Source organism: Phascolarctos cinereus, unplaced genomic scaffold (genome assembly GCF_003287225.1).
Source record: "Phascolarctos cinereus isolate Bilbo 61053 unplaced genomic scaffold, phaCin_HiC Scaffold_9;HRSCAF=440, whole genome shotgun sequence".
Classification (NCBI taxonomy): Eukaryota; Metazoa; Chordata; class Mammalia; order Diprotodontia; family Phascolarctidae; genus Phascolarctos; species Phascolarctos cinereus.
In genome coordinates, this window is record NW_027556402.1 from 173,745,606 (window position 1) to 173,761,293 (window position 15,688).

The 15,688-nt window shown below is 37.7% G+C and overlaps 1 protein-coding gene across 3 annotated transcripts in view; it reads left to right on the plus strand.

The window, feature by feature from the left end:
* Window positions 1-15,688, plus strand: part of PPARGC1A (PPARG coactivator 1 alpha) — a 425,645-nt gene that overhangs the window by 381,724 nt on the left and 28,233 nt on the right. For all 3 annotated transcript variants that reach the window (XM_020992474.2, XM_020992470.2, XM_020992476.2), the window contains exons 4-7: window positions 3,956-4,078; window positions 4,934-5,138; window positions 9,500-9,545; window positions 9,654-9,727. In XM_020992474.2, the coding sequence (XP_020848133.1) occupies window positions 3,956-4,078; window positions 4,934-5,138; window positions 9,500-9,545; window positions 9,654-9,727 (448 nt within the window). The remainder of the gene's footprint in view (window positions 1-3,955; window positions 4,079-4,933; window positions 5,139-9,499; window positions 9,546-9,653; window positions 9,728-15,688) is intronic.

Here is a 15,688-nt window from a genome sequence, read left to right on the forward strand (position 1 = left end):
GCTGTGTAGAGGATTGGTTAGAGAGGGAAAAGGCTAGAAGCAAGGAGTTCAATTAGAAGGCTATTACAGTAGCCCAGGCCAGAGGCAATGAGGACCTGAACTAAAGTGGTGACTAGGTGAGTGGAAGAAGGGAACAGATGCAAGACATTCTGAGGAAGGTCAGATCAAGACTTGCCAACTGAATGGACATGGTAGGTGAGAGAAAGAGGTGAAGATGACTCTAAGACACAGGGAGGACCATGAACAGAAATAAAAAGGTTTGGAGAGAAGATAATGAATTCTGTTTTGGACATGTTGAATCTGAGATCTCTTTTTGTGGACCAGTCTGTGTGCTGCTTGTATCCAATTCAGGGATGACAAATATTTTCCCGTCTCAAAATATAACTTTTATTTTTGTGGTGTTATCTGGTCCTCAACTCATGAGCTTAAAGAATTGCAAAATTAGAGCTGACAGGGACCTTCAAAGTCATCTGGTCCAGTTCCTCATTTTACAGATTAGAAAATTAAGGTCCCTAGAGATTAAAGGACCTAGGAAGGTTTTATAGGTAGCTAATGGCAAGTCCATGATTTAAACACATGTTCTTATTATGAATCCAGCACTCTCTGCACTGCCCCCATCATCCTGCTCTCCCTAAAAATGTTCGTGATGCTTCTGTTTTACAAATCTGATCACTCTCATTCCTTGTTCCTGAACCATACTTTGCAATGTATTTCTCAGTATCCTCACCCATTTCTCCTTTACGTGAAAGTCAGATTAGCAACTTAGATTTGAATTTAATTGAAGATTCTTATCAAATTCTTCAGAGAATTTTACTGTCTCTTCATCCTCTACAACCAATGTTGATGTATTTGCTGCATCATTTTCAAATGCTTATCATGGGTATTACAATATGAGATAACTAAGTATCCTATGAAATAATGGCTCTTGTTACCAGTGGATGTACAATAAAACTGTCTCTACCAACTCCTTTCCATCCTCTTCAAAGAGTATCTTTCAACCCAGTCAGCCATGTAGATACAACCTCCTTCTAGTTTTTTCTAATTTTTAAAGAGCTTAGAAAGATATTAAGTTAAGAGAGATTATCCTGAGGGCATTTAAGGAAAAAAAAATGTAAGGAGGAAAGCAAAGAGAAGAAAACTGGAGAAGATCTGCAAGGATTTTTGTAACAGAATGATTTCAATATCAAGAACAGAAGAGTTACTACACTTGGACTCTAGCATCAGGCTACTGGATTTATTTATAGAGTAAGTAGAAATTACATTAAAGAGAACAAAGATGGAGAAAATAGCCAAATTGCAACAAATATCTGTATTTGTAGAGATAGATGCTTCAGGTGATACAATTGTGAGATCATTGAGGGAGCAATCACAAGATATCTAAGGAAAGGGAAGATTCCAAAGGCAAGAGGGAAAATATGAATATTTACTTGTAAAGAAGTGCTTGTTTAAAAAAAAATACAAGGGATTACAATCCATAACTACTTATTAATACTGAAAAAGTCAGCTGAGAAAACCTTAACAATCCACCTATATGGCTACTTTCCCATTTTTACAAAATCTTTATGAGATTTACCTATTAATCAGCTAACAAGCATTTGTTGAGCACTTACTACATGCCAGGCACTCTTCTGTGTGTCTAAGATAAAGTACAAAGATGAAAAATGAAATGGTCCCTGGGACAGACAGTACAAATGACTCAGTATTGAATAATAGGAGGAAGATCGGTTGAATTGCCTTCAGAAAATGATCAAGCTCTTTTAACATCCCTGAGAGAAAGCCCAGCTTTCTTAATGCCAGACTTCTATCCATGGTGTTGTATGGCTGTGAGACATAAAATACAACAATCTCTGAAGAATTGAAAATAATATCAGAGAGAATAGTGGAGAAACCCATGGTAGCTGAATGTAGCTGCAACATGTAATTGATGAGAAACTCTGAGAAGAAGAGTAAAAGATGTAATCAGAGAAATGTAAGTCAGGAAGAATAAAATGGGCTGGTCACAAGGACGAGGAATGCTAGATGGACAGCCAGGGAACTCTGCTTGTCTTCTCTCATTGCCATGAGAAAGCAGGGAAGGCCTCCAGTACATTGGGTGGACTTGGACGAGAGACCTACGGAATTGGCAGTCATGGATGGGTTGAGATCTGCATCATTGAGGAGAACATCCAGACTGATTAAAGCAGAGATCCATTTGAGCCTTTTGAATCAGAACCTGAGATGCCTCCAAGACATCCAGATGATATCTAGCAGGCATTTGATAGTTTGACTGGATTATAGGAGAGAGAGGAGTACTGGATGTATGGATTTGAGAGTCATCTACATGGAGATGGTACCTGAAACTGTACTGATGAGTTCTCCAACAATAAGATTGCAAAAAAATTGAGGAGGGCTAGGGAATAATAAGGACCCAGCAAAGCAGAATAAGAAGTGGTCAGATAAGCAGGAGGAGGAAAAAGGAGTTTCATGATAGGTGAGGAGAGAGTGAGTATCCAAGAGGAAGGGGTGTTCCTCACCGTCAAAAGCTGCCCAGAGAAAAGAACAAATGAAGATTGAGAAAAGACTAATGACGCTTACCATTAAGGTCTCTTTAATAAACATTAAGCAGGAGTTTTTGTTGAGTTATAGGGTTAGAAACCATACTGCAAGGATTTTCAGGAGTGGGCAGTGAGGAAGTGGAGCCTGCATAGTTTCTGTTGAAAAAAAGGTGATTTTATGGAGGAATTGGCATTTGCCTGGTCCTTGAGGCAGGATAAAATTTCAGCAGATTTAGGTAGAGCGGAGAAAGATGCACTAAATGATGCCTGGCATTTCTGTGATGTTTTATTGGTATACGTGACTTCCTTTCTCATCAGCCATAGCCATGTTTCATTTCTTTGTCTCAGGTTTCATATTTGTTTCATTTGTAACACAAGGGCATACCGTGTATGGTTATCTAGTGTCGCAGCCCTACAGATTGTTCATATCCTGTCTATACATTTTTAAAACACCCCAGAATTTTAGGAAGCAGACTTTGTATTTGGAGATTTCTAATCTAGAGGTGGAGATGATGACAGGATATGCTTCAATTCTGAGATTTTCCTTAGGCACATAAGTGTACATTCACCTTAACACGAGCACTTCATTTTCATGTTAGATGCTCTACTCCATTCCTTTCACCATGACTTGTATGTTCAGCACTAGCTAAATAATAGAAGATGACTGACTTTGTTGTCTTGGGAAGGGAGGCCCAATGGCCTGGTGGAGAGTCCTGGGTTTGGAGTCACAGGACCTAGGTCAAAATCCTACCCCTGTCACTTACTGCCTATGTGACTGTGGACAATTCATCTAATCTCTCTGTTCCTCAGTTTCCTCATATGTAAAATGCATAGGTTGGTCTGGATGTCTCCTGTCATACTTCTGGCTGTAAATCTATGATCTCATGATGCTTTACCGTTCTTCTTTCTTCTATAAGCAGAGATTCCTATCCTACTCCCTCTTCCAAAGTATGTTATGGCACTCTAAGTTTTAATAGTGCCAGTAGATAGTGTTCAAAATGATATATTCCTCCATTCAGTAACAAGCCCCTCAGTTGGACAATTTAATTTTTCCCCTATTTCTCATGAAAGCTTTTCTTATTCAAATGAACTATAAGCTAGTGGTAGTGGGTGGGGAATTCTTTTGGGGAAGGGGGAAAAACAAAACAAACAAAAACAAATGAATCTTCACCAGTCACCCACCCACTCCCTTGCACCACCTAGAATGTCAGAAAAGGAAGCACCTCCATTAATCTTTAATATAATTTCAAACCCTTTTACTTAAAGGTTGTTTTTTTTTTAATTCCTTTTGAGCTGTGTTCTACTTGTTCAGATTGATGTAGCTAATTTTAAGTAAATATGTAAAAAATTCTAATAAGGTATTCTAATCCTTAAAGATGCATAACTTTTCTTTCTTTTCCCCTTCCTTGATATGTTCATAGCTTAAGAAGCTCTTACTGGCTCCAGCTAACACTCAGCTAAGTTATAATGAATGCAGTGGTCTCAGTACTCAGAACCATGCAAATACTAATCATAGGATCAGAACAAACCCTGCGGTTGTTAAGGTACGAACTTAATCTTTGTCATAAGGGGAAAAAAAGTAACAAAGAGTTTTATGCTTTCGATGTAGAGTGAGCAACAGATCTATATGTATTAATCTGGTGAGCATCTTGCAAAGATGTTGAACATGAAATGCAATGGGCTCCAGAAAAATCACTTAAGCTACTTTAAACTATGAAGAGTTTAATTTTGCTTCAGTTTGGGGGTGGGGTAATGGGGAAGTCTCATTGTTTGTTACTCAATCTGCATTATTAGTACATGGACTTGTACAGTGCCCAGTAAAATTTTCCTGATCGATTGGCCTTGTTTATGAGCAACTCTAAGATATAGGATTATCATTTGACCAGCTGTCTAACTTCGAAAGATAATTCTAGAGTCTCAGCGAAAGATCTCTATCAGCTATTAATTGGATGGAGAGCTGGCAACGACGTCATTCTGTTAGTGGGCTGCATTAAACAATGTTTGTCTTGCCATTCACTGTAACTGAAAACGGAGCATTTAGGGGTACTTAAGAGAGTTGTGACTACTAGGCCCAAGCAATCAGCAGCTAATTAAGGTTTAAACCAGCCTCTCTCTTTTTGGGTTCACAGTAAAGGCGCTGTAGGGTCTTGTTAGTTACATGTTGCTGAGTAGGAACATTGAAATGTAGGAGAAATGAAATAAAACGCTGCATAAATGTCATTTAGGAATTTTAAATGTAATTTTCTTTCCTTGTTCTGCAAACGATTATTCACAGCTCATAGATCTAGTACACTTAGACTGAACACTTCATTGAAAATCTCATCTCTTCAGAAAACCTATATCCATTCTGATAAGGTTCAGTTCACTAATTTTACTTTTTTTTATGCCTTGTTTTTAAGACCGAGAATTCATGGAGCAGTAAAGCGAAGAGCATTTGTCAACAGCAAAAGCCACAAAGGCGTCCCTGCTCAGAGCTCCTCAAGTATCTGACTACAAATGATGACCCTCCGCAGACCAAACCAGCAGAGAGCAGGAACAGCAGCAGAGACAAATGCCCTTCCAAAAAGAAGCCCCATCTCCAGTCTCAGCCGCATCATTTGCAAGGTAGGCTTGGGACTTGAAGACAGGATGTTGGCTGAGATGTCAGTGAGGCAGCACTGGAACTCAGTGACTCTGAGAAAGATCGCTGCTTCTCTTGCTTGGGTTATTATCTGTGTACAGAAAAGTCAGAAGCTCCTCACTGGCGAAGGAAGGACCAGGAATAAAAGACAATTCTTCCTTGGAAATTATCTTAACATCATGTTTTTAAGCTAATATGCAGGCTAAATCATACCTCACGAAAGGAATCTGAAGTATAGAACAAGAGTGCTGGAGGTGGCGGGGATTAGGGGTAAGGGGAGAAATAGTGATGAAGAATTACAACATCAGATGATATTTACGTGAATGTTACTAAGATAACTGAAGTCCTAACAGGCTGGTCCACGCAGCTCATTAGTGAGATTTTTTTTTTTAATGGGGGGGGTGTTTCCTCCACCAGCATAAAAATGAAGGAAGGCATGATTAATTTGTCATATATTCCTTGAAAAACAAGAAGCAGTATCTTTGTAGTTCCTCTCCTGAACATAAATGCTTAATTTCCATTGCCTATTGCATTGTGTATATTTTCACCCTTGATAAAATACAAATCCTTGAGTTTAAGGACTGTATCACTTTGTATTCTTTGTATTCTTCACACTTAGCCCAATGGCTGGCACACAGTAGGTACTTAGTAAATGCTTGTTGCTTGATGCTAGGTGATATAGTAATTTTAGGAATAAGATTTTCGAGTCTTCATCTCCCGCCTCGTTCTTTCTAAAATGCTGATCCTCGAGACTGAACTGAACGTTCGATGTCAGTTGACTTTTCTCGTCTAGCCCTACGCTGGAAGAGTTAGAAGCTCAAGTCAGACCCAGAAGATGTTTTTGAATCTCTGCCAATAGATTTGACTTGGATCCAAGGGACCTGGGTTTCAGTTCTGGCTCTGACGTTTACTAGCCACTCTGGCCGTGGGCAAATCATTTAACTTGTCTGAGTCTCAGTTTCCTAATCAGTAAGATGGAGATAAAACACTCTACTACCTACCTCACAGGGTTGTTGTGAGGAAAACATTTTACAGAACTTAGAGCATTATAGAAACACAAGTTATTGTTATCTTGAGTAATTTTCAAATTTTCCTTTATTGCCCCAGACACAGTATAGGTTTATAGTCCCAAGAGAACTTGTTTGAAGTTACTGTTTACTTTAAAATACGCCTGTTTCCACTTTGAGTCTACCTGAAGAACTTGTTACAGTACAGTGGAAATAGGTGTATTCTGAAGTGGCAGGTGTAAAGATACCCTGTTTTTCTTTTGTTTCCTATAACTTCCCCTTCCAGCTACAGGTTCCCAACCCCTGATCCCTGTTTTGAACCATGATAATTACATACAGGTATGTTAATTGTTTGGGGGTGGTGATGGTGGTGGTGGTTTTTTTTCTTTTCTTTTTAAGTAAACATCTTCATTCCAGCTTACCAAATTGCTATTCCTTTCCCCTTCCCTCCCTTGTATAAGCATAGCATCTTGTGAGAACATCTTTTAATACTCTAAGTAACTTCTCCCTTTGGCTTTCCATGATACCTACTAGCTCTTAGTCACCCTCTAGCCCTCCCTTCCTATCTAGACCCTGAAATAAAGTTCCAGACTCCTCTGTTTCCCAGTGACCCACCTTCATGCACATTTGAAGGTTTGCCTGCGTTTGAGCAGACCAAGCAAGTCGAGCAGGGCAGAAGTCATCAGGTGAAGTCTGGAATGGGCAAAGCGAAGGGTCAAGAGGCTTGATTTCTCATGGGCCATCCCCAGGTCTCTGTTCCAGTGTTTGCAGGAAAGCAAACCTGGCCTTAGATTTTAAGAAAGATGCTTTCTTGGCTGTTAATTAGAATGCAAATAGTTTCTTTCCCCTACTCTGTAGAGCACTGTTGGAACTTTATAAAGTGCTAAGTTTATTAAATATAATATAAAGGGCTATTTTAGAAGAGAAAATGTTTCCTGCCATTGATGTCATTAGCTTTTGCATCATTGTTTCTCTCCCTGTGAATATACTGTGAATAGTCAAATAAGGCTTATCCCAAAGCAGTAGTAACTGGCTTATGATGTGCTGGGAAGGGTTCTAGGCTTGGATTGAGAGCATCTGAGTCTGTCAGCTCTACTGCTTACAGGTGTGACCTGGGGCTAGTTACCAGACCTCTCCCATCTTCAGTTTCCTTATCTATATTGTACAACACAAGGTCTGGACTAAAGGACCTTTGAAGTCCCTTCCAGCTCTAAATCTTAGCATCTGAGGAAAAGGCATTCTTTTCCAAGTAACATGTTGTTGATGCCTATTAGCCAGGAAGGAATTGCCCAACCCTCAGGACTTTTTTTTAAATCAAGCGTGATAGCAAGCACATAAGAATGGGGAAAATACTGAATAAGCCATTACCTTTTTAAAGGCTACACTATTTTATGTGTGATGCTCATACTTACTGTTTTATAAAAACCATGAGATTAAGCTTGCCTTTGAGGTGCATATGCTTTTGGTTTTTCCTTTAGCCTTTAGCTCTATGAAGCTGAGACTGGGTTCTTAGCTCAATTGCAGGCCGGAAGTCACCCAGTAGTTACTTCTATGAGGGCTAAGATCATTTATAGGTGAGATACTAGATAGAGGAGGGGGCTTAAGGTAGGCATCATTCTAACTTTTTGCTATTTCCTGTTAGAATTTGATCTTGTTAAATGTAATTGCCCTCTCCTTTCTTGCATTTGGAATTTTTGACCAATATATAGCTCCCTGAGAAATGTAGTGAATGGTGGAATAGCGTCAGAGATGGGAAAATTTGGGTTTGGATTTTGCCTCTGACACTATTGGTGTGAACATAAGCGAATGATCTAACCTTTTAGTGTACTAATCAGATCTTGAAGACTATAAATTTAAAAAAAAAAAAGGTGCCAGTCTACATCTGTGGAAGAAAGAGTTTCTTATACTAAAGAAATCAGAGGTTTGGAACAAAAATGTAAGTGAAATGAAATAAGGCACCTACCTTTTATGTTAGCATTTCAGCCGTCATAAGCTAGTAGGTATATTATTTTGTAACATAACAAAAGGAAGTGCATACTCAGTTTTGTTTTAGAAAAAGTTTTCTTCCTCATGATGCTTTTGAAGTTTACTACCCTAAAAAAGGCCTATTTATAAATGTGTTAAATAATTTTAAGGGATTTGTTATATTGAATATACTCAAACTAAAAATAAAGCCAGTTCATTAATCTATATTTGAGAAACCCAATAAATCAAAGTAACTAATATATAGAAGGAATTGTGAGGAATGGTACTTCTTCCTGCACACCCGATAGATGATGATATAACATTTGCTCATTTTAAAACATAAATCTAATCTCGTGACTTCCAATTTGTAAATAAAATTCGTCTTTGTAAAATACTTTATTTCAGATTTTAATTTGGACATAGTAACACAGTTTCTGTCTATCTTAGCAACTACAGTTGATGGATTGAATTACATGAATATTTGTTGAATATTGTCTGTGCATTTAGACAAGCAAGTAAAGGGGCTAAATTTTCACTTTCCTCTAAGGCAAATACACCCATACGTACTTTTTTGATCAATCTTTTTTTTTTTCTTCCCCTCTGTTCATTGTACACGGCTGCCAAAGGAAAAGCAATTGTCAGTTATGTTTAGGTGAGAAGAGTTATCTTTTAATCTTTCTAATTTAGGAAGAATTCCTATAGGAGATAGATTTGGAGATGAGCTTTGAAAGAGGGGAAGAGAGTTTGCATTGGAACTCTTATGGGTGTCACCAGACAGAAACGCAATATTTTGGTTTAGTTTTTCCTCATACTACAGTATTGGAGGGCTTTAAGACCCTCTATAAGCCACCTTTGCAGATACCCATCATTTTCTAGAATCTATAATCCAGCGAACAATTTCCTGTAACTTGGATCATTCTGAACTGAATTTTGGCCTTATAGAAGCAACCTATTCTCAGAGCTAGATGTAAAATTGTACATTGTTGAAGTAACATCAGTTGAATATTCATAACGTTCTGTTGCCTTGTAGTTACTCTGCTGTTCTCATTTCTAGACCAACCAAATCCTATATTCTCAATTAAATGAGAAAAATGCAATTTCCTGTGGTATTGTGTGAAATTTCCCTCCTTTAACATGGATCACATGTCTTGGGGAAAGTTTTAGTTTTCTGTGTTTTCAAATGACTATAAACATAGTGTCCCCATTAAACAGTTGCTCTTGCGCTTTGATCAACTGTTCCCTCATGAACAACTTAGCTTAGTCCTTGGGTTTCCAGGCAGATTCCAAATTCTGCTATTGGAAGACACAAGTGTAGAAAAAAAATCTTCATCATTTTCAGTATTTCATAATCAATTTCTTTTTTTCTCCTTTAGCCAAACCAACAAGTTTATCACTTCCTTTGACACCCGAGTCACCAAAGTAAGTATTAAGAAGGGTAAACAGTATAAAAAGGGGAAGGGAGTATTGATACATTGGCTACAGCAACTCCATTTCAGCTTGTTTTTATAAATGTGCCCTATCTTCCAGTGATCCCAAGGGTTCCCCATTTGAGAACAAGACTATTGAAAGAACCTTAAGTGTGGAACTCTCTGGAACTGCAGGTAAGACAGGTGTTTTAAGATTTTTTTTTAATGTGGTTGTTTTGTGAATTTTGTAGCAAAATGTTACAGTGATCTCCAAGTGGCTAAGAGAGCTGAGCATAGGTGGTTAGAAAAATGAAACCAAAAGGAAAACTGAGCATCTAAATATACTGGGTGTCCTAAAAGTCTTAGTACAATCTTAAGGTATTAATGTATTAAAGCTTAAAGCTGCACTAAGACTTTTTGGGACACCTGATATTTGCACATGTATGTTTTAAAGACAGAAAATGTCCATTTGTAGTGCTTAGCCACCCAGGTACTGCAGTCACGTCACAGAATATCAACAAGCTAGGAACAACATCTTAACAAAGCAGAGAAACTGACAGGTTTCTATCCACGGAGAACAAAAAGAATCTTTCTGTATTGAAAGAAGAGTAAGTACCTCCAACATTTGGGACTCCTGGCCTTCTCTGTGGTCAGTTTTAATTTGATATTCTAAGCCTCATAATGCCTCCATACCAAATATGGTGTCTGCTGACCTGCTACTTGCTCACAAGGATTGAATGTGCAACAGTGTCTTTTGGGGTTTGGTGTTTGAACTCCACCTAAAAGTGACTCCCAGCCTGTCTGAACAAGAACAACCCTGACTGGTTATTACTGATAAGAGTAGAAGAAAAGCAAAGTGACGAAGGGACTTTCAGCTGGAACTGTGGTGCCTGCATACACCATGGTCATTGTTCCTAGGTCTAATTTCACAGTTCAGGTTTGCTAAATTACCTTCTAGGGAAAGGACCATTGCATGCTTTGGTCAAGAAGCAGAGAAATTAATCTTATATGGCATGTCCATTGAGATTTATATAGGTATAAATGTTTTGTATACATATATAAATTCCCTAGGTGTATGTATAATGTGTGTGTGTATACATACACGTTAATTATATATACAACATATTAGTATTGTATGTATTTATAAAATTTATCTATGTATAAATTACACACTTATTTGTCAATTCCAGTCATTTTATTGGGAGAAGAACATCTGGTATCCTAAAATAGCTTTGTAGTTTTAATTATACTCTATTGGAAGACTGAGCATTTCTCTGTAACTTATTGTCCAGCAAACGTTGTTTTATATTGTTTAGTTATGAGTTTACTGTCATACACTCTATGGGAGAGGAATTAGCAATTCTGAAAAGCAATTTCATAGTTATCTAGACACATTTAAAGCATCTATAACAATATTTATTTATATCAGCAATCCAGTATTCATATTATTACTGAGGTATGTTTTCTTTTGGACGTTGCTGAAAACTTTTAGTTAAAATAGGAACCAATCACTAAATATTCACTTATTCATAAGTATTCTTCTTTGTAAAGCAAATGTGTTAAGTGCTATGAGGACACAAAGAAGCACAAAATACTTGTCTCTGTTCTCATGGAGCTCACGGTCTAATTGGAAAGGTATATACAAACATATGAAAAAGTAAATAACAATAAAAAATGGCTATAGTTCAAATTCACTTGCCCCAAAAGAAATGACCTTTTCTCCTAAATCACCTTCACTCCTCCTCTAGACTTCCCTGTTTCTGTTGAGGGCACTGTTAATCCTTTCAGTCAGCCCAGTTAACAACCTCAGTTTTAACCTTCATTCTTTCCTCTCCTTTCCCCTTCCACATTCCTTTTGACCATCTCTTCTTTCTCTTGCATGATCACAATCCTAGGACAGATCTTCATTGCTTCTCAATTAAACTGTTGCAAAAGCCTCCTAATTGGACTCCTAGCTTCCATCCTCTTCTTTCTCTAAGCCATCCTCCACACAGCTGCCATAATACTTTCCTTAAAATGCTAACCTGACTATGTACCTCTTCTGCTTAGGAATCTTTACTTGGTTTTCTATTGACTTTAGGACAGGAATTTTTAGCATTTTCATGTAATGGACCCCTTTGACAGTCTGATAAAGCCTATAAATCCCTCCTCAGAATAATGCTTTTAAATGTGTAAAATAGCATGTATAGGATTGTAAAGGAACTCAATCATATTGAAATACATTATACGTGCATATATGTATATTTTATATATATACACATGTGTGTGTGTGTGTGTGTGTGTGTGTGTGTGTGTGTGTGTATACAGACCCAGGTTAAAAATTCCTGCTCTAGGATAAAGTATTAATGCTTCAGCTTGGAATTTAAAGTCCTCACAACTTGACTAAAGCCTGTCTTCCTAGCTTTATTTCCCTTCACACACCCTACGTTCCAGCCAGATGGGTCTGTCTGCTGTTTCCTGGTCTCAGCACTCCCATCTCTTGCTCCTCTGCTTTTGCATAGCTTGGCCCCGTATCTGGAATGCAATATAAGAAATATCACAGTGTGCGATTAATTGCCAAGGTGGTGGTACAGACAATGAATGCTATAGGGGTTCATCAGAAGGGAATTACTGAGTGCTAAAATAGTCTCAGAAGGCTTCATGGAGGACAAGGGAACTGAACTGTATCTTAAAAAGATGAATAAGTTTTACATAGGTGAAGAAAATGAGTGAGCCCATTTAAGGTGATGGGAAAAAAAAACTAAGCAAGAACATGCTGGGAGGAATATGTAAGAAATATTTTAGGGGATAGTGAACATACACCAATTTGAAAGTAACAGAGAGGTCACAAAATGAACCAAATAATGGAATACATACCTTCTTCTGATTTGGATGTTTTCCAAGGCTCTTTTCTACTACCTTGCTCTTCATAATGTTATTGTTGCTGCTGTGAATAATCCTTTGCTCATCTTTTTTTGATGGAGTTCATGTTTGAACAGCCCCAAAACGAGTTGCTGTCCTGCTATTACTTTTTTATATTTATTCTTCTATGGACTCCGATCAGATAGATAAAATAATTGGGTTTTTTTTTTGTAGTTGAAATGTGTATTATTATGTAATTGCATCCTCTGTAGACTCTCTGAAAGCATCCCTGGTAGAATTCCAGTAGTAGACAAAAAAAAAAACCCAGGAATAATATACACTTTTTCCTGTTCCCACATGATCTTGATTTCTGATTTCTTTTGCTAGGTCTCTGAATTTTGAAAACTTACTACCTGAAAATGACTAGTATTTGTTATGGTAGCATCTACTAAAAACATTGTTCACAAGTTTTTCATGGATCAGTGTTATTTCTGGGAGGTGGTGAATAACGGTTTGGTCTGTGATAATGATTCAGGCCCAGTGTAGTTTAGTGATGGGGGAATGGGGAAGGGGTGACATGGGTCTCATTCTCATCCTTCAATGAGGATCAGATAGAAACAGTCCTGGGACAAATTGCTATGGTGTCCATTCTTTTCTATTCCTGTTCTATGGATTATTATTGCAAGGATTCTTGTTCAGCTACAGGCAGGCCTTTAAGGTCCCTTCCAACACTGAGATTCTACCCTGTTTTGAACTGTTAGATACACTGTGTATATTATTCGTGTTTTTCAAATGAGGAAACTAAGGCACAGAGGTTAAGGTTACAGAGCTGGCAAATGTCAAAATCAGGATTGGAATGTAGGTCTTAAGAATTCAAGTATGGTGCTCTGTCTTCTACACAGAAATCCCTCATTCCTTTCCCTATGGATAAGAGATTATCCTAGGTAGAATCATAAAATTGTAGCTAGAAAAGAGCTCCAAGGTGATATAATCCAATCTCTACCTAAAGGAGGAATTTCCTCTTTAACATCACTGACAACTGGTCATCCAGCCTCTCCTTGAAGAATTACAGAGATGTGAAGCTTGCTATCTTTCTAGGCAGCTCATTCCACCTTCGGACAGCTCTAATTATTAAGAAGTTCTGTGTCTCTGTAACTTTCACCCAGAGTTCCTAATTCTGCCCTCTTGAGTCAAGTAAAACAAGTCTAATCCTTTTTTTCTTCCTTTTTTCCATGTGACAGCCCTTCACATTTTTTAAGATCACAATCATGTCCCCAGTAAGTCTTTTTTTTTTTCAGCCTAAACATTTCTGATATTTTAAGTGGACCTTTTTATAGAATGCTTTTGAGTCTTCTCACAAGTGCGGCCTCATCAATATTCTTCCTGCTCCCCTGGCCATCTTCTCAACAGCATCACCAACAGCCTTCCAGATATACCCTCTTCCTTCACCCTGTGAGCTTTTCATGATCAGATCAACTCTGCCATTATTCCTAGAAGGAGTGTGTCAATTCATCTCCTTAAAGTTCTACTGTAATATTCTGCACCAAAGTGCCCTTTCCTGACCACCACTCTCCCAGTGTCTTCCCCATTAGAATATAAGCTTCTTGACTTTGTTTTTGTAATTATTCTCCTCCCTCCCTGCCTCCCCTCCTTTAGCGGGGAGCTTGGGATATAATAAGCATTGAATAAATGCTTTTTCTTCTTTCATTCACTCACCTTGAAATTTAGTGCCCAGAACTATTCTAGATATAACTTGATCAAGGCAGATTACAGAGAACTATGACTATCAAGTTAAGTCAATAAGCATTTATTTATTCTGGAAACTATGCTTCTATTAACAGAGCCCACAATTATATTCGTTTTTTTTTTTCTGGATCCATTGTCACAATGTCAAACTCATGTTGAGATTGTAGCTGTTTATAAATCTAGGCCCTTTCCACATAAGGTGCTATCTAGCCATAATGTCTCCCATCCTGTGCTTGTGCAATAGATATTTTTAAACCCATTTCTCTATGTGCCTATTAAGTTCCGTCTTATTAGATTCAGCTTGTTAGATCCTGATTCTGACATCCAGGGTGTTAGCTATTCCTGCCAGTTTCATGTTGTTGGCAAACAAGCTGTATATGTTTTCATCCAAGTCATTAATACGGAAAAATATACAGTAGTACAGGGATGAGTACAGAACCTTGCAACACTTCGCTAGGTACCTTCTTCTAGGTTTATATTATATTTGTATTATTTCAAATGCAAAAGTACTAGTTAATACTTTTAATATGAAAAAGATGAATTTCTACATGTGAAAAATAATGTTCATTATGTTTCAGAAACTTATTGTGGAAGTGCAGATTATAGAATCATAGATGTAGAGACCTTAGAAAAGGTCACCTAGTGCATTCTCTTCAATTTATGGAACTTAATATGTAACAAAAAAATTAAATTTAAAAAGAAACTAAGGTAATCATTTAGTAGTAAGTGGCAGAACCTAGGTCCTCTGACTTCAAATTCAATGCTCTCTTCACTCTACCATAGTGATAGGATAGTCAACAAGATTCAGATACCTCTGGAACAAATAAATGTTTCCTTCCCCATCTGTAATATCTTTGGAAGAACAGGAGGAATGGGAAAGGAAGTTTGCTTTATTGGCTGATGCCATCTGGTCTGTTGTCTTTCAGATTGTCCTAAACTAGCTCTTTTTAGCTAAAGAAAAAAAAAAACACTTCACTTTACAGGTGTAAAGCTAATTTGATTTCAAGATGGCTTGAATAAAGCAAGAAGAGAGTAAAAAGAAAGCTTGCTTGGCAGAGAGCATTTAAAACTATTGCAACCTCAGAGCTCTGCGTTTTGCACCTTGAAGTGCTAATAGGAAGAAAATGCCAGTTCAACAAGTGTGTCCATTTCTTTCTATTTGACATGAATAAACATAGCTAGGAAGTGGAATGACAAATCTCCAGGTGACATAGATGAGTGTTTTCAATCAGTATCTTTAACAGAAGGTGACTTCAGTGGCTCCTTTCTTCATAAAAATCCTGGTCCAGATAGCACCAAACTAATTTGCCAATTTAATTATTTTTTATGCCACCTGTTACATAATGTTACTCTTGATAATCCTGTTTTCAGAGGCTTTTGTGATGGAGAAAAATCTTAAGAACTTAGTATGAATTTGGCTCTATGTCAAGTTTAGTAATTCTCCCCTGAAGTGTTCTACACCACCATATATGCTCTTTGCGCAGTCTCGTACTTGTACTGGGGCACAAGGCTTTACCACGAGTTCTGGATTTTCTAAACAGAATCAATGCATTTTAAAGTGACTTCATA